The sequence below is a fragment of the Mesoplodon bidens genome (genome assembly GCF_964165515.1).
Source record: "Mesoplodon bidens genome assembly, chromosome: 3".
In the NCBI taxonomy this organism is placed as follows: Eukaryota; Metazoa; Chordata; class Mammalia; order Artiodactyla; family Ziphiidae; genus Mesoplodon; species Mesoplodon bidens.
In genome coordinates, this window is record NC_138178.1 from 66,724,065 (window position 1) to 66,741,394 (window position 17,330).

The 17,330-nt window shown below is 48.8% G+C and overlaps 1 protein-coding gene across 4 annotated transcripts; it reads right to left on the reverse strand.

Moving 5' to 3' along the window:
• Positions 1–33: 33 nt before the first annotated feature.
• DNAJA4 (DnaJ heat shock protein family (Hsp40) member A4) lies at positions 34–17,011 on the reverse strand. 4 transcript variants are annotated; one of them, XM_081226809.1, is made up of 8 exons: positions 16,621–16,781; positions 16,097–16,235; positions 10,860–11,040; positions 8,836–8,940; positions 7,705–7,932; positions 6,466–6,696; positions 2,259–2,359; positions 34–2,162 (listed from the first exon to the last, which is right to left on the reverse strand). In XM_081226809.1, exons 1-8 carry the CDS (start codon positions 16,689–16,691, stop codon positions 1,947–1,949), a joined length of 1,272 nt encoding a protein of 423 aa, XP_081082935.1. In that variant the 5' UTR covers positions 16,692–16,781; the 3' UTR covers positions 34–1,946. The 4 variants fall into 4 exon arrangements, with proteins under 4 accessions (XP_081082935.1, XP_081082937.1, XP_081082936.1 ...); XM_081226811.1 differs by lacking the exon at positions 16,621–16,781 and adding an exon at positions 16,419–16,438; XM_081226810.1 differs by lacking the exon at positions 16,621–16,781 and adding an exon at positions 16,403–16,422.
• Between the last annotated feature and the right edge of the window lie 319 nt (positions 17,012–17,330).

A 17,330-nucleotide genomic window follows, 5' to 3' on the forward strand; every position in this document is an offset into this window, starting at 1 on the left:
CCATTACTCTTTCTTCACTGCAGTCACCATTGCATGATGTTTGTATTTATCCCCACCCCCAAAATATAAGCTCCGTGAGTGTGGAAACTTCATTCCGTGTATCAACCAATATGAGGCAAACTGGCACTTAGCACTGGTCATTGGGGCTCAAGAAAATTAAAAAACAAACAAACAAAGCCATCTGTCATACCAGCTCAATTTTAATTTTAAAGTGACAAATATACAGGTGGAATAAATTTTAAGCAACACCCTCCAAATTCTCTACGTGACAAGGAGCTGAATGTAATTTTGCCTCATCATCAACCAGACAGTTTTCTAGCAATAATTTATTAGGCAGTCACAGCACAGAAACAGAACACCCTGGAGTTGTGGTCCGTTCGTCAATTGATTTTCATATAGGCTTAGTTGGAAGAATAGGTTTTATGTCTTTCCTGACTAAAGGTCAAAGTGGGACAGGTGGGCTCTTTCTATACCTATTTTGAGCAAATTATGCCCACCCACTAGCCAGCTGGAGCCTGGTCCATCCGCTGGACCTACCTGCCATGGGTCTCATCTACCCTTTGGCCCTCCTGGGGAGGTCCCTGGTCTGAGTCAAACTCTCAGATACTGTATAACCAATAAGGGTGGATCTGAAAAGTGGCCTCTGCTTTAACCCAGCAGCTTAGAAGGCAGGAGTTTTCCTTCATGACGACTGTTGTGGGAAGGAAAGGAGCAGTAATGGCTAAAGGTTGAGGTAACCCTAAATTTAAATTGTAGTCTACCTGCCAGGAGTTAATGAATAATATCCCTCCCAACAAGTTATCATTTACAGTGGTAGTCCATACAGACTGCAGTCCAGAGGAGAACTTCAGTTCTCACTAAAACATTATCCCTTGAGCAGGAAGCCCTTTGTGATATGGCTGTGCAAGGAGAGGAACCATCCTTTGGAAGGGAGTTCAACCTGGGAGAATGAGGTGGAAAACACTGAGATGTCCTCTGCCTTTCCAGACCCTCAAGTCATCTAGGATCACTGGTCAGACAGGGAAGCTGGCTGTGCCACGGGGCTGAACCACCAGCATCTCCCGTGGATTCCCTTGCACTGAGGCTGCTGCGGACATGGATGGTTTTGTTATCTTCACAGGTAAGCACTTCGGTGGGAGAGCACTGCAAAGGCTGTCAACAGAAAATAAAACAACAAAAAACAAGGTGCGGGGGGAGCAGGCAAACAGTTTTATCAGCGTTTCATTTAAAACACTGGTTTGTCCTCACCGCAAGGCCTGGAAGGTTCAGGAAGCTTCCAAGAGAGATGATCAGACACACTCACACCCCATTCCAAGCATTCAAGGGCACAGGACAGTAGGAACCAAGTTGGCCCTGCAGCCCACTCAGCGTGAACCAGGCACTGCAGCCAAGCCCAACCCGCAGATGTGCTTTTATTCTTTAGAAGCATCTAGAATCTAGATTCAGAAATGTCACATGAGCAGCCCTGAGATCATGCCCTCAGTAACTTTGCCATTATGAGGGAGGTGGGGAGGGAAAGAAACCGCAGAGCTAGACGTGGGCCAGGTCGCCCACTTCATGCCTGAAGGTTTGCTAGGGGGCTGAGTGCTGTTGTCTGGGCTGTGCTTTATTGGTGGAACTGAACTATGGCAAAGCCACTAGAAGTACAAAGTGTCAGTGCGGTCACTGGCATCTCAAAAATATCCTGAAAATGTAAATAGATTCCATATGCAGACTAGAGTGATATACACTTAAAACACTTAAATATAAATTAAGCTATAACTTAAGGTACAACCAAAAGAAAAACAAGAGAAAAACCAAAAAGACACTCAGCAGTTGAGAATGCTGAACACATACATACACAGGACACCCCAAACACGAGGCCATTAAAGCGATGCCAGTTTCATTGTGCCAACTTTACATTCATCATGTGCTAGTCCAGCCGGGCCACGCTGCACCGGGCCACATCATGCCGTCTGGCACTGCACTCCGGCCCGGGGCCCGTCATCATCCTCCTCATAGGCCTCCCTGTGCTGGCGCCAGTTCTGCTCATTGGGATTAAACTCCATCAGCTCCACCTGATCCATGTCATCTGTAATCCTGACTTTCTGTCGAGGAGGGAGCAGAGCTTCCAGCTGGGGAAGGTTGTCTGCTGACAGCCAGTGTTTTTCAGGAAAAATAACCTGTAAAGGGTGAGGTGGGAAAGAGCAGTTGTTGCTTCCCTTCCCAATTAAGGCATTTAATTATATGTGCCATGAGAATAAAACACATGCACTTACTAAAAACTGTATGATCAGAGTCCCTTTCTCCAGGGGTGCTTTGTAGATTGGCATTCCTTCATTACGCACACATTTCAGGTCCCCGTGCTTTACCACCTCACCTGCCGCAGAGAAGGTTTACTTATGAAACAGGAAGATGGAGGGCAGCCTGGAGAGGTCAGTCCCTGTGTTGGGAGAGCCTGGGGCAGACACCATCACCCCCACAGCAGCAGGCAAAGGCAGGGGTCATGGGGCATCTGACTAAAAAGCTGGTCCCGACCAGAATGATGCCTGTCAGAGGAACCAGCTGGGTGAAGGGGATGAGAGGGAGGGGGGCGGGAGTGAAACCCTCTCTGACCCACACACTGGGCTCCTGCAGTGTATCCAAGGAGGAGCGGGCTGAAGCCTTCATCATAAGGTTGGTTTAAAAAAGTGAACTGGGAGTCAACACTCAGTCTGGGTAAACAGGGGTGATACCTGTCAGCCTGCCTCTTGCGTCAGGCTGTCACTACAACCTTCCCATGAGTGGGAGGAGCGTCTGCTCCTCAGAGACTCAAGCAGAGCTTGGAGCAGGAATGGGCCTCAAAGAGTCCAGCCAGATCCCACCTGGCAGGAGAGCCAGCCTTCTGGGTAGGTGGCTCTGGCCACAGGCAGTCTCCATGAGCTGGTGGGCTGGAGCTGGTCTGGCTTGCACTTGCTGGATCTTACATTCTACACTTTTTCAAAAGGCATCATGGGAGTTTAGTCTCCCCAGAGCTCTTGGTTCACCCCCAAATCTAAAAGTATCATTTCCTTCCAAACATGAAAAGAAAAGTGATAAAAGGGTCTCTTAAAAAAGTATGCTCTTCGGCTCAGTAATGAAAATGGACAAAGAAAGAAATGATCAGAAAAAATGGTTGGGGGGAGCCCAAACACTCATTTATTCAGCATCCCACTCCCCTGGATGAACTCTCTCAAGAGGAAATCTTTTTTTTTTTTTTTTTTCTTTTTGTGCAGTACGCAGGCCTCTCACTGTTGTGGCCTCTCCCGTTGCGGAGCACAGGCTCCGGACACGCAGGCTCAGTGGCCATGGCTCACGGGCCCAGCCGCTCTGCGGCATGTGGGATCCTCCCAGACTGGGGCACGAACCCGTGTCCCCTGCATCAGCAGGCGGACTCCCAACCACTGCACCACCAGGGAAGCCCCAAGAGGAAATCTTTTAAAGTATCTCATGGGAGTTTTTAAAATAAAGGGTGTGGAGGACTCTCTGCTTGGGGGTCATTCAGTGCAGGGCTGTGACTCACATGTGGCCCTCAGAGCTGCTGACTGCAGGAGGAGCCCATTAGCTAAACGGCCCCAGGCTGCTGGGCTTGTTATGGTCTTTGCTTTGTTTTTTTTTTTTTTTTTTTTTTTTTTTATAAATTTATTATTTATTTATTTTTATTTATTTATGGCTGTGTTGGGTCTTCGTTTCTGTGCGAGGGCTTTCTCTAGTTGCGGCGAGCGGGGGCCACTCTTCATCGCGGTGCGCAGGCCTCTCACTGTCGCGGCCTCTCCTGTTGCGGAGCGCAGGCTCCAGATGCGCAGGCTCAGTAGTTGTGGCGCACGGGCTTAGTTGCTCCGCGGCATGTGGGATCTTCCCAGACCAGGGCTCGAACCCGTGTCCCCTGCATTGGCAGGCAGATTCTTAACCACTGCGCCACCAGGGAAGCCCCTTTGCTTTGTTTTTAATAGCTTTTCTGTCTCTTTGCTCCTGTCAGGTGTCACACTTCTTGTTGCTCTCAGCACAACTCCTCAGGCTTCTCCTTCTAACTCACTGCGGGGCAGGGAAACAGTGGGACCAAGCATGGACAACCACGTGTAAGAGAAGGAAAGAGATGATGAGTCAGCTCTTCCGTGAGGTACATATCTGCCTTCAGTCAGGGGGATCACACCCTGGTGAAGCTCTTAAGGCACTTTTTTTTCTTTAATCTCCTGATTCTCAGCCATGCTCAGACAGCCTAAAGGCCACTGGTGAGGAAGGCACTTCAGTAGCAGGAGAAGAGGAAATGAAGGAAAGAGAAATAAGCCAAAACAAGAAAAGAAGCGGTGAAAGAAAAGGACTCAAAAAAGATAAATGAGCAAAAAGAAAAAGCACAGGAGAAATCTCCAGCAGAAGGTTTTCTGGACACCCTGCCCTTCCTTATAAGTAAAAGCAAGGAAACAGGTTTCTCGGGGTTTATGACTTCCTTCCCTCTGGGGCTCACTTCCTCTCTTTCGTCCTTGGCTCCCAGTTTCCCTGTGGCTGGGATCAGCTGGGAGGCAGCAAGGAACACTGGGCTCCAATCCCATGGCAGGGGCCCCTGCTCCAGGGAGCTCGGCCAAGGACGAGCTTTCGCAAAGAAGTTACACAGCACCCCAAAGATGCTGCCCAGCTCATGCTCCCCGAAGGGCTGGAATCAGGTCTGAGACAATGTTAGGGGGTCTTGGACATGATACCAGGGGTCTTGGGCACACACCCTCTCACAGCCTGTGGCCTAGGGCTTTGTGTGAACTATGATCCCCAAACTTTCCTACAGAAGTGAGGGGAGGAATTGGGTACATTGGGAGGCTTACAGAATGGAATCTAAAGGAAGGTGCTGTATTTAAAATTTTCATGCATATTTTCATTATACTGCAGTGCTTTCCCCCAATCCGTAAGTATATCTATACACAAACACAGAAAAGAAAAATCAGGGTAAATTTTTAACAATAGGCAAATCATATATGTGTGGTCTTCATACTGTTTTTATTTTTACAACTTTTTGTTAGTTTGAAATGGTTTCCAAATAAAAAGTAAAAAACAAAAGCAAAAAACCCCAAAACAAACCTCTGATCAAGACTTGGATATATAATTCCGTTTCACTTACACCCAGAAAAGAGGAAACAGAAAAAGCCAAAGAGGAAAGTGGCAGAGAAAGAGAACAGGCCAGAAAGGGGAAGAGAGAAATGGACACAGAGGCAGGAAAGCCCTGGATGGAGGCTAGGGAGGCAAGGTGGCTCACTCCACTGGACTTCAGGGTCTTAATTACACTGCCCTCGGACAGGCTTATTGGCTGGTTACCTCCCACCCCAGCTCTGAGCCTACCCCTCTAGCCTAAACCTCAGATACCCACAGAAGTCACTCCCTAACCCTGTGGCCAGCGAGGGGACCAGAGCGGCACCGCTCACGGCCAGTGATGGGGTCACAGATGTCTGGGTGGCTCAGCCACCACCACACCTGTCCAGACATTCTTTGACATGGACAACTGACCTGAAGTGCTATTCGGAGGCAGCTTCAAGTCGAGGGCCCCAGCCTGGCCTCTCTCCCTTCTCCAATTTGCCTGGCCTCCTCACAGCCCCTTCCAGGCAAGTCCTCTGGGGCCCACATGGACTCAACTGCAGTGAACACTAGCCCTCCTGGGAGCTGGGAGCCTGGCATCTATACACGTGCTGGCAGGCTGAGCTCTCAGGCCTTTGAGAACCCTTTGGGTCCAGAGGCAGCTCCCTCAAGCTCCCGTGCCTGTGTGCAGACGGGCAGTTCTCTAGAAGCCGCCAAGGATAAGCTGGCAGGCGATGTCTTTTTTCTTTTCAGGAAAATTCTATTTTAAAATGTCTCTCACATGTAATCAACAACACAGAGGCTAGAGAAACATGAATGAATCAGCACAGATCACCATTTGATAGAAAAACACCACCTATTATCAGCTGTGTTTTATTATACAAAAGTTAATTTTTAGGGCTTCCCTGGTGGCGCAGTGGTTGAGAGTCCGCCTGCCGATGCAGGGGACACGGGTTCGTGCCCCGGTCTGGGAAGATCCCACATGCCGCAGAGCGGCTGGGCCCGTGAGCCATGGCCACTAAGCCTGCGCGTCCGGAGCCTGTGCTCCGCGATGGGAGAGGCCACAACAGTGAGAGGCCTGTGTACCGCAAAAAAAAAAAAAAAAAAAAAAAAAAAAGTTAATTAAAAAAAAAATTTAAGTTAAATTGGCAGGTTCCAGGTAGAAATTTAGATCCCCAAGATTCCTGTTTTGAGGCTCTTTCCCCAAAACTGAATATTTTTCGTGGAGATTATAAAAGAAATTCATAAAATTCTCAAAAGCCCCTAGTGATCACTTTAAATTTAGAGAAAATCAAGTCACAGTAACTTGTGCAACAGAAGTCAACCTTGAATGTGAAACCAGGCTAAGCTGCCAGCATCATTATGCCAAACATACAGAAGAACTACAGCGAAACACATCTGAAACATTACCTGATTTGGATGTAATAATAAGGACTCGATCATCCAGTGTTTTTATCATCTTCTTGAAGCCACAAAGGGCTTCAGAAAGCTGAATTTTCATTTTCATGATCAAGTCATGGCCTCGTCTCTGAAAGACACTATGATCCTTCTGATCAAGCACAATTATGACATCACCAGGCTCCAGCTCAGGCTCCTGATCTCCTTCTCCATGAAACAGTATCTTTTGCCCATCTTTCATACCTATGAAACATCATCCCTTTCTGATTAGCCACTTCTCTTAAAAACCATACTTCTGACAAAGCTTTTGAGGAAGGCTCACAGAGAGCCCTTTGGGGGTTCTTTATTCATCAAACCTCCCAACCTCGTGCAGGCCTGGGGCTGGGATTACCACTGACCGAGAGGCCTCACCCCCCTCGGCATAACGAGGGTCCTCAGCCAAGTGTGCAGCAGGGAGAGTGGGAAACGAGGCCGCCATATCGCAAGTTCACCACGCACTCCCCGCCCTCCTGGCCATGCGATGCCACAGCTGACAGTGCACTGTGAGCAGAAGGTCACCGCCTGCTTCTTGACGCACAAGCAGCACTGGGCTCTGGGGACCTTCTAATAAGTCTCTGGGCACACAGGCACAGTGTTCAGTCCCTCCATATGTGTGCTGGTTTGGGTGTTGATTTGTGTACTTTGGTCTCTCACCTAAATACATTTGCTGGATTAGGAAGCCACAGAACGATCAGGGGGAACAACTAAGAGGGAAAAAGACCCTAAAATGATGGCCCCAGGCAAAATGAACAGCAGGAGGAAGGTGCTGGATTTGGGAGAATCTGCTGCAACAGAGGGGAAATGTGTGGAGAAAAGGGACATACAGCTACGAAGACTTAGATAAGCTTTTACGGCCAATGAGCGACAAAAGCCATTAGGAATAACACTCCCAGTGACTCTAAAGTAACGGTTTGAGAAGGGCAAGAGAGGGCAGTTAACCAAAATCAAGGTTTCCAATCCAGGGCATTGGAAAACCTTACAAAGAGGTTTTGTAAGCCAGAAAACTTTGGCAGGTGACACAGATGGAAATAAAGCCAGGGAGGGTCAATGGAAGATGCCCTGGGAATTGGAGGAACTGACGGCACACTCTAACGGCATTTAAATACCAGTTGTGCTGTGTCTCATTTCCCAGATACCTAACCCTTGTGCCCCACAATCAGCACCTGAGATGCATGTCCACCAGCGTGGGGCGCTAGTGCTGCGCAGCCTCACCTTTCTCCACGTGCACCTCGATAATCTTTTTCTCTCGGATGACCTTGGCACCACCGCAGCTTTCACAGCGGTCCTTGGGGTTGATGCGCTCGCCCTGGCCCTTGCACTCGATGCACACGGTCTGGATCTGCTGGACCATGCCCGGCCCTATCTGCTGGATGTGAATCTGCATCCCTCGCCCCTTGCACACTGGGCACTTCTCCACAGATCCCTTCTTCCCACCAACGCCTGTGGGGAGACAGGAACAAGGCTGTGCTCTTCCCTTAGAAGCGTCTCTGCTGGGTGCCACCACAGAAGGATAATGAGCCATGAAATTGGACACTGGGGTTTGAATTCTGACTATTTACAATCATGAAAAGCCATGTGGAAGAGTCTGGATGATTCTAGCCAAGCAGACAATATCCAGATGTTAACATGTAAGCACAAACATTTGTGGTTTGGGCTATACCAAGATAAATTCATTGCTTTAACTTCACAGAATGTGTTTTCTTCCACCCCAGGGTGGAAGAACACACATGCCTACGTGTGACCAGTGGAGACTGGAGAAAACAGCCCTGTCCACAAGGGTGGCTACCCAGCCCAGCCACTTCTCTGTGGGACAATGTGTGACCAAGTCACCAGATCTGACTTTTCTTGAAAAATCAGATTTTTAAAAATTACATTAATTACATTTACATTTAAATCAAGGACAGCAAACTATGGCCAGCTGCCTGGTTTTGTAAATAAAGCTTTATTGGAAGGACAGGTATGTCATCTGCTTGTTTACGGTCTATGGCTCCTTTTGCAATAAGAGTTGAATAGTTACGACAGGGACTGCATGGCTCACGAAGCCCAGAAATACCTAGCATCTGGCCCTTTACAGCAAAAGTCTGCCGACCCCTAGGTTGGGTCAACCATTCTTGATTTTTATATTTTTAAAATAATTGTCAACATATTAAACAAATGTGCAGTCCAGATAAAAAATGTACAGGGCCAAATGAAATGGATTTGGCCCTCAGGCTACCTGTTTGCAATCTCTGACCTTCACATTTAAAAAGATAAATTAGTTTTCTCTGAATTGTAAAACAGTAAGAATTGTTTCCAGATCTAAGGGACCAGAACTATGAGACTCATTCAGAAATTAATTCTTACCTTCACATTTCTCACAAATTACATTTTTCTGGAGAGCCAATTTCTTTGTGACTCCATTATATAAATCTTCAAGAGTTACAGACAACTGATGTACAACATTCTTGCCTTACCGAGGGAAAAAAAAAGACCAATTAGTAATACTGTATTAAATATACCTCTGTATTAAATACTACCCGTATGACCTTTAGTGGTACGAAGTCTCAAACTGTGCCTGTGTCATTCATTCCCTTCCCTGTGGGAAGCAATGCTTGCTTCTGTTACACCTGGCCCGTCCTTCTGGCCCTTTGCCAGTATGAGAACTAATACCCTTTCTAGCTATGAGCTCATTATTCAATCATTTATAGATGTCAAAGACTTTCATCTTTATTCTCTAAAACAAATCTGAGAATGAGAGATCAATGAGGAAACCCAAGGCAATGTTAACCAATGAGATTGGTTAACTAGTTTCTCCCCATGAAAGGAGCCCTTTCCTTATAGATGATGCACGAAGTCAGTCTCTGGACCTTTAACTGAAACTCTTCGTTGAACATAACGTCCTTTACTTTTTGAGCCCTTCTATGTCTTGTGGCCAAGTGGGAACTCTTTCATCTGTAGAAATCTTGTCCGCGCATCCAGGACAGTGGGCCTTTCATCTTCAGGGTGGGAGTCTGTCTGCTCTGGCACCATAGCAGCCTGTCAGGACCCACAGCATCAGGTCCCTCTCTGCTGCCCATAGGGCTCTCGCGGTCACCGAGATGCTGTCCTTGTTTATTGGCTGTCAACTTTGAGATATGACTTAATTAAGGGCGTGAAGTTGTTCATCTCAAGACAGTGAGAGAGCTAGGCAAGAGGATACCCAAGGTTTTAATCACATCCACACTGTCAATTATATGAGCAGGCAACATACCCAGAACACAGGGTAAGGATTTTTCCCTAATAAACACTTCGTGATTTTCAGCACACTGTATTCACAGAATTGACAGCCAAGCTTTTCAAAGCTCAAAGTCAATTATAATGTGAGAACAAGTACAGCCTTATTTATCCAGGGGCCTCTTGTTGACCTCAAACCACCCTTCTTAAACCTCAATGCAGAGCTTATTTTGATTTCACCCAGGATTTTAATAAGCTTGGTTATCTATCTGGTTTTGAGGTCCAAAGCAGAGTATCAGCCGTAAGCAGGACAGGGGAAGGGGGCTATTAGAGACCACTGGTAACAGAGGTGACAGTCCAGAGCCTGGCAGGAGGTAAGAGGTAGAAAAATTAGGAAGAACAGAACCAGAACCCAAAACAGGGGCCTGGGGCCATTTCACCAACAGCTAAGTCTCTCAATTCACCTCTGGGGATGAAGCTGCTAGTCCTAATGCATTCTCAAGAGAGGGGCAAAGGAGTTTCTTTTACAGAGATGTTCAAACATCAAGGGGTAAATTTTGTTACCTAGAAAATCTCCTGAGCAGGCTGAGAGCATGAGGCCACACTGCACACGGCAGAGCACCAGCCAGAAATAGAGCCCGCGGGCCCCGGCCCAAGTCAGGAGGCACGGGAGGAAGCGTGCAGGAGGGGAGGCGAGCGCGCTCGGCAGAGGCATCACTAAAACCACAGGAGGTGCCGTTTATGTCCCTGAGGAACATAAATGGAACCTGACCCCAACAAGAGAGAAAAAGAGGGCAAGATGAACTTGAACTTCCTCCTTTCTCCTCACCGCCATTTGCTCCTTTTTTTTTTTTGCGGTGGGGGAGGGGGCACACCATTTGCAGGATCTTAGTTCCCTGACCGGGGACTGAACACAGGCCCCAGCAGTGAAAGCACCGAGTCCTAGCCCCTGGATCACCAGGGAATTCCCCATTTGCTCCTTTATATGTGATGTTGGGAAGGGGTCAGGCAATTAATTGCTAAATGCACTAAGAGATTCCAGGTAGCCTAAACAAGCAATGAACTAAAGCTAATGATCCCCAAACATGACAACGACACCCTTTTAAGGCATGATTCCAGCAACACGTACAATTTGGAAACTATAAAACTTGCTTAATGTCTCTCAAAGCAGTTACCTCTTCTCTCTCTAGCCATCCGTCCTCCGCCACCAAAGAACATGTCAAAGATGTCCATGGGGGAAGAGAAGCTGGGGCTGCCTGAGCCTCCTTCCTTAATTGCCTGTTCGCCGCCCTGGTCGTAAATGTCCCTTTTCTTTGGATCTGAAAGCACTTCATAGGCCTGGGATATGAGCTTAAACTTCAAAAGAAAAAAAGAGAGATTAAAGCGAAGGTTGGAGTTGTTCATGAAGCAAACCCACCATATAAATGCAATGACAGAGGGATTCTACACCCCACCCCCCAAACTAGCAGGTCTATAAGTTACCTGAAACCTGACTTTTCCATTTAATCCCTTTGTAGAGTGGGATACATAGGGCAAACATTACTAAGGGATGAGAGGCAGGGCCACAGCAGAGAATAAGGATACAGAGCAGTAAGAAGGAGTTTCTCCCTCCTCAGGCTGCACCAGACAGGAAGAAGTAGAGTGGAGCTAAGATGTAGTGAGACCAGGCCAGGGCTTAACCTACAACTGGATAAAGCCCAGGAGGGCTGCTTTCCTAGGTTACTAGCATAAAATGCAACTACAGACATCCTGTGAGCATCCATCCGCATGCAGGCTGCAGACACTGTGCACAAATCTGTCCTGATCTCCCCCACAAAGTCCTGCCCCTCCCATAGTCTCCCCCATAGCTCACTTATTGGCAATTCCAAAACCTCATTTCCTTTCCCTCACATCTCATCTGTCAACAAATCCTTCTGGTGCTACCTTCAAATGTCCATCTCCAGTACCCTAAGACAGAACACCCCATGTGTCACAGGCCTGCCAAAAATGTATCCTGGAATCCAACTGTAAGACAAGAATCAGAAAACCCAAATTGAAGTATATTCTGCAAAACTAAAAGACAGGAAAACTAAATGCAGTGTGTGACCCTGGATTGGATCCTGGACTGGATCTTGCACTGGGGAAAAAATTGCTACAAAGGACACTGGAACAACTGGAAAAATGGTAATTTTTTCTCAATGTTAAACTTCTTAAATTTGATGAATGTATTGTGGTTATGTACAAGGATGTTGTTTTCCCAAAGATAAACATTTAGGGCTGAAAGGTTATGATGTATGCAACTTACCCTCAAAAGCTTTAGCAAATAATAAAAATACAGGGAAAGCAAATGTAGTGACCTATTTATAATCAGTGAAGGTAGGTGAAAGAAAGGCAGGTGTTCGTTGTACCACTCTCACCTTTTCTGCAGACATATGGAAGTTTTTAACATAAAATCAAAACACTATATAAAATATCCAAAATCCATCCCTTCTCACCACTACCACCACCATGCCCGCCCTGGCGGAGGACACCCTCATTGGCCTGGATAGCCACAGTGACCTCCTCACTGGACTCCCATCTTCCGCCTTCACCTCAGCTTTCAGTCTGTTCTCCGCACGGCAGCCAGAACTTGCCAGCTAATCACGTCAGTCCTCTGCCCCAAGCCCTCCAAGGGGCCCGACTCACTTGGAGTAAAAGCCAGTTCTGGTCTACAAGCCCAAACTGACACCTTTGCCTCCAGCTCCCCGCAATTCTGCTCGTGCGCCATTGGCCTCCTTGCTGTTCCCCAATACCAGAGCACTTACTGCTGGGATGGTGTCCCCACTGCAATGTCAGCTCCATGAGGACAGGTGGTTAGGTCAGCTTTGTCCACTGCCATATCCCCAAACCTAGAACACTGTCTGGCCTGTAGAAGGTACCTGGTAAATACCTGTTATGTGAATGGCTCAATTCTGGGAATTGAGAAATGAATAAGTGAGATAGGGTCTTCGCCGTCCAGGGGAATGGTTTAGGAAGAAAAAAAAAAATACAGAACATACAGGAAAAAAAGTGCTTTGAATATACAAATATGGAAACTGACAGACACTAGGTTTTCTCTTGTACTACAGATCCCCAATAGAGATCTAATAAGTAACTAATAAATAATAAATGATAGCTAATAAATAATAGCTAACAACTGGGTAATTTAAAAAACTGTCTTAGAGACATCAGAATCATACTCAAGGTAGTTAGGTCTTTTGGTACGTTGATTCTCCCACCATTTCTGTAAAGAAGTAGGTATCGTTCACCACTACTCCTTTCCACAGAAGGAAAATAAGGTGTAAGGATTAGGTGCCCGGTAAGGAAGATCAGAAAGCAACCAGGCCAGGCTGCCCCCAGGGAGTCTCTGGGCCCGTCTGTACTAGGTAAACATGCTTCAAGAGAATGTCCATTAGAAACACTCTGGATAATTGAAAGACTTTTGCACTTAACAGAATGGATGATTAATCTAAAAAGGAAAAGGAATGCCCTGTCACTTGGGGCATTCAACCAGAGGCCAGACCTCACAAAGGGGCGGGGCTCCCACTACCCTGGGGGTGGGGGTGGGATCTCAGCACTCCAGAGTCTAATTCAGTCCCTGCCTGACCCCCACCCATCTCACAGTTGGAGACTAGTACTCTGACCAACTCACCTTTCAGACTGTAATAATTTGCCACAGTTCCTTTAGTAAGATTATTACGCAGCTGGAAAAATGGCTTTGGAGACTATGTAGCAACTGGGAAAAGTATTTACTATAAAATATTCAGTGGTGAGGAAAAAAAACCCTATGTGCCAGGATGACCATGTACAATCACCCTGGAGAAAGCCTGGAAATAAACACAGGGACAGCAGTTAGAGTGATGTGTACTTGGTGGGTTTTCCTCAATATTCTGAAATTTTCTGCACTGTTATGCTCTCTTTTATGATTTTTTAACTTAAAAATCTATTATTCAAACTAAAAGTTACAGTAAAATTGGCCAAAAGACCAAACTCATCTCAAAAGCTGGCTGGAGTTAATAGCCAAGAACATACCCCTTATCACGGCCCCTGAAAGGGACTCGCTTACTGACCCGCTGCCCGTGTGTCTTTCAGAAAGCCAGCTGCAGAAAAGTAGAGACTCCATACAGAACACCTGACAACAAACACCGGCCGCCCAATGCTTAGCAACACAGGACAACAGGCCACAAAACAAAGACCAACACCCTAATAGCCTTCTCAGTTGCCCTGGAGCAAGGGGGAACGGACTGGCTCAGTCTGTTTTTGAAGAGACATTAATACAGTGACAAACTTAGGGGGAAAAAATAAAAAGGTTCCACCTATGAACAGATAAAGTGGACAAGAACTACACACAAACTTGCACAAAAAAGAAAAGGCGTACACAGTGTGCCCAGCACACAGCAGGACCAAAAAGGAGGTATCTGGTGAGTGAATGAATGAATGAGTCCTCTCTAGGGAACTTTACAGCAGTTTCTATAAGTTGTGTCCCCAGTCTCCTCAACCCCTTTCGTTTCTAGGGAATACAGGTAGCAAACAAGGAATCATAATTAAATTAGGATGAGGGCTAGGCCAGTGGTTCAGCCTATGGTCAGAGGCCGGAAGAAGTTTTAGCTGAGAACTAAATTAAAGGGTTTTATCCCCTTCATGGAAGGTGGGAAGGGAAAAGTATTCCTGGAACATCACAGAATCCCCCACCTCTAAGCTGAAAGGGACCCGCCAGACACTTCAAGAGCCTCACTTAAGTGACACTAATTCAGTATCTGGCTATAAATAAATATTAGTTTAAAACAAATCAACCACCTCTGCTCAGGCAGGTATACGCAGGGCAACACCTACAGAAATGTAGTACAGGTTAAGTCCAATTTTAAAAAAGCTTCAGAACACCAAGAGCAGACTCACTCCAATGGCACACAGCCATGACTTACTCTTGGAGAGTGCCATGAGATCTGACCTGAACCAGGGTCAGAAGGCTTTCCCACGTGCCGCCTCTGAAACGTGAAATTAGAAGCCTGGGTGCGCTCTCCTTAAAGGCTACTCTCAGCAACAGCCTACAGTGAATTTAGGGAGCACATCTATGAATCACCAACACCACGTAGAAAGCCAGTGACTTTAAAAGCTACAGTAAGCCACCTAAATATAGATGAGAATGAACACGAGTAACAGACAAATGGTCTTCCAGGAAAGCATTTTAAACTTGTGACAGCGACACTCGGCACCTGTGGCTAAATATAAATATCCTATCACTGTTGCCACCCAGCCAACCTTCTTTAGGCAGGTTTCTCCAGCTTGGAAAAGCTAACACAGACAGGTATTTTGATACTACAGTCGTTTCCATGAATCTAAATGCTAGACAGGTAATCTATGGCTTCAAAAGTGGCCCAGGTGTCATTGCTATCAGTTACCACAAAAGCCCCACCTCCCAAAAGCCATCTAGGATATCCCAAGTTTTAAAAGAAAATGGCAAGAAGTCAAAGGAGGAGTGGGAAGGCCAATAAGCTTTCCCAAGGATCAATGCCTGATCTTTCTAATCACCTATTCTGGTGGGTAATGAGCTTCCTTGGGCATAACAAGCAGGTTGACTCTTTTCCTGTGAGCTGGATGAAAAAGTTTAATTTAGGCCACTATGATGCAGAGCATTTTTCAGCCTATTATTATTGGTACTTAGGATCCACTGCAGGTCATTTGTCACAGGAAACCTGTAATGTTCATATAAAATGATGTGTCAGGTTAAAGATCTCCATGTTCCTGTTTAATAAAGAAAAGGTGATTATTCAATGTCTGACAACCTTGATCAGGCAGGAGACAGGCACACAGAACAAATCCAGTCGGCCATTCTCAAGAAGGACACCGAGTTTGTCCAAGGTACTAACTCAGATGAAAGAAACTCACCTCTAGGGCTTATGCATCAACAGGGAATATGAGCACAAAAATAATTCAACCCCGGTCGTCCCCAGCAAGTACACAACTTCTTCTGGTCGCGTGTGCCTCAGTTTCCCGGCTTGCTGGCTGCCTTTCCGACAGGAATGCCCGCAAACCCTAGGAGAACTGGGCCCCCACGTTTCAGTCCCGGCCCTCCCCGGCGTTCGGAGGAGCCCTTGTGGAGCGAAGGGAGGAATGAATGGGCTGCGCGGGGGCTCACGAGGGGTCCCGGCGCCTCGGGCCCCGGCACCAGCCCCGATGCCCAGCCCGGCGAGGCTGGGGCTCGGCGAAGCGCCCTCCAATTGACCGCGCCGCGCCCGCTCCGCCTCGGACCACCCCCGGCCCCGGCCCGGCCCGGCCCCGCGGCGTGGTGCGCGGCACCTGGCGACCGCCTCTCCAACAAACGCGGCTCGGGTTCCCCGCCGCCTTCAATAATTCACAGCCCCCGAGCTCCGGGCTGAATAATTGACGGCGGGCCCCGCGCGAGCCCGGCCCGCACCTTCTCGCCCTCATCCGGGTTCTTGTCCGGGTGGTACTTGAGCGCCAGCTTCCGATAGGCCTTCTTGATCTCCTCCGGGGAGGCGCTGGGCTTCACCCCCAGGATGTCATAGTACTGGGTCTCCTTCACCATCTTTCCTCTGCGGGGCGGGGCGGGCAGGACGGTCAGCGCGCCCCGGACGCCCCAACTGGGCCCCTGGCCCGCGCCCCCACCCCTGCCGCCCGCCCGCGGGTCACGGTCACGGCTGCCGCCGCCGCCGCCGCCGCCGCCGCCGCCCGGGGCTCCCTCCCGCCTGCGCCGGGATACCCTCCTCTCCCAGCACCGCCGCACTCGAGCCGCCGGCTCCTCCGCGGCGGGTTTTATTCGGCGCCGGCGGAAGGTTCCGCAAGGAGACAGTGACGCCACAAAGGCCCAGAACCTTCGCGGAGGTTCCGGCGGCGCCTGGAGCTGACTAGCTGGGGCGCTGTGGCGGGTTAGCGGCCCGGACCCCCGACGCCCCGGCCCGGCGCGACCCCCCGGCTCACCCGGTCGCCTGTTCCTCCGGCCTGAAGTCTGAGTATCCGGAACTCCAGTTCTGACTGCCGCCCCGGGCCATGTTGGGGGGCTTGGAAGACGGCTTCGGAGTGGAGGGCGCCTTCCGACGGCCGCCCCGGGGCCGTCCCTTTTCCCTTGCGTGGGTCCGTGGGTCCGGCTGGCTCGAAGATCAGGTGGCCTGAAGGGCAGCGTCGGCGGGAACCCTGCCCCGAGGGGGTTGGACTGGGAGGGCTGCGCCCCGCTGTCCCCACCCGGCCTCTCCCTGGGGGTGTGGCCGCCCTCTGGTCCTGTCCAGGATGCGCCCTGAGGCATGCCTCGGATTGTTGCGTTTTTGAGGGTTTTGGAGTGGGTAGGGGCCCTCTACCGTGCTGGGGTCGCATTTCCCGAGGCCATTTCCTGAAGCTGCTGGCGCCCCCCAGGGCATCTTCAAGGCTGAGGTGAGCCTAAGCCCTTGCAGATACTTACAGTGGTGCTTTGCTGGCCCCAGCTGTGGACGGTGCTCTCTCAACTGCCCACAACTGGGAACACTTGACGTCCCCCAGATGTGGGGAGTGACGCCCATTAGATGTGAGCAGCGACGTCCACCAGGTCTCCCAAAGGTGGGCAGTGCCCCCTCCGAACCACTAAGGTTGGACCAGCCTCGTGGGCGCAGTGGGCATGGGGGTGGGGTGGGAGAGTGGTTCTGGAGACTGCAGCAGGA

What these genes read in the sequence shown, in the direction of transcription:
- DNAJA4 (XM_081226808.1), bottom strand. Translation starts at nt 17,010, where the DNA reads ATGCGACCCCAGCACGGTAGAGGGCCCCTACCCACTCCAAAACCCTCA. An exon ending in GATGGCTAGAGAGAGAAGAG is followed by an intron (nt 8,941 to 10,859) that starts GTAACTGCTTTG and finishes TCCCTCGGTAAG; the next exon opens with GCAAGAATGTTGTACATCAG. An exon ending in AATTTGTGAGAAATGTGAAG is followed by an intron (nt 7,933 to 8,835) that starts GTAAGAATTAAT and finishes GTCTCCCCACAG; the next exon opens with GCGTTGGTGGGAAGAAGGGA.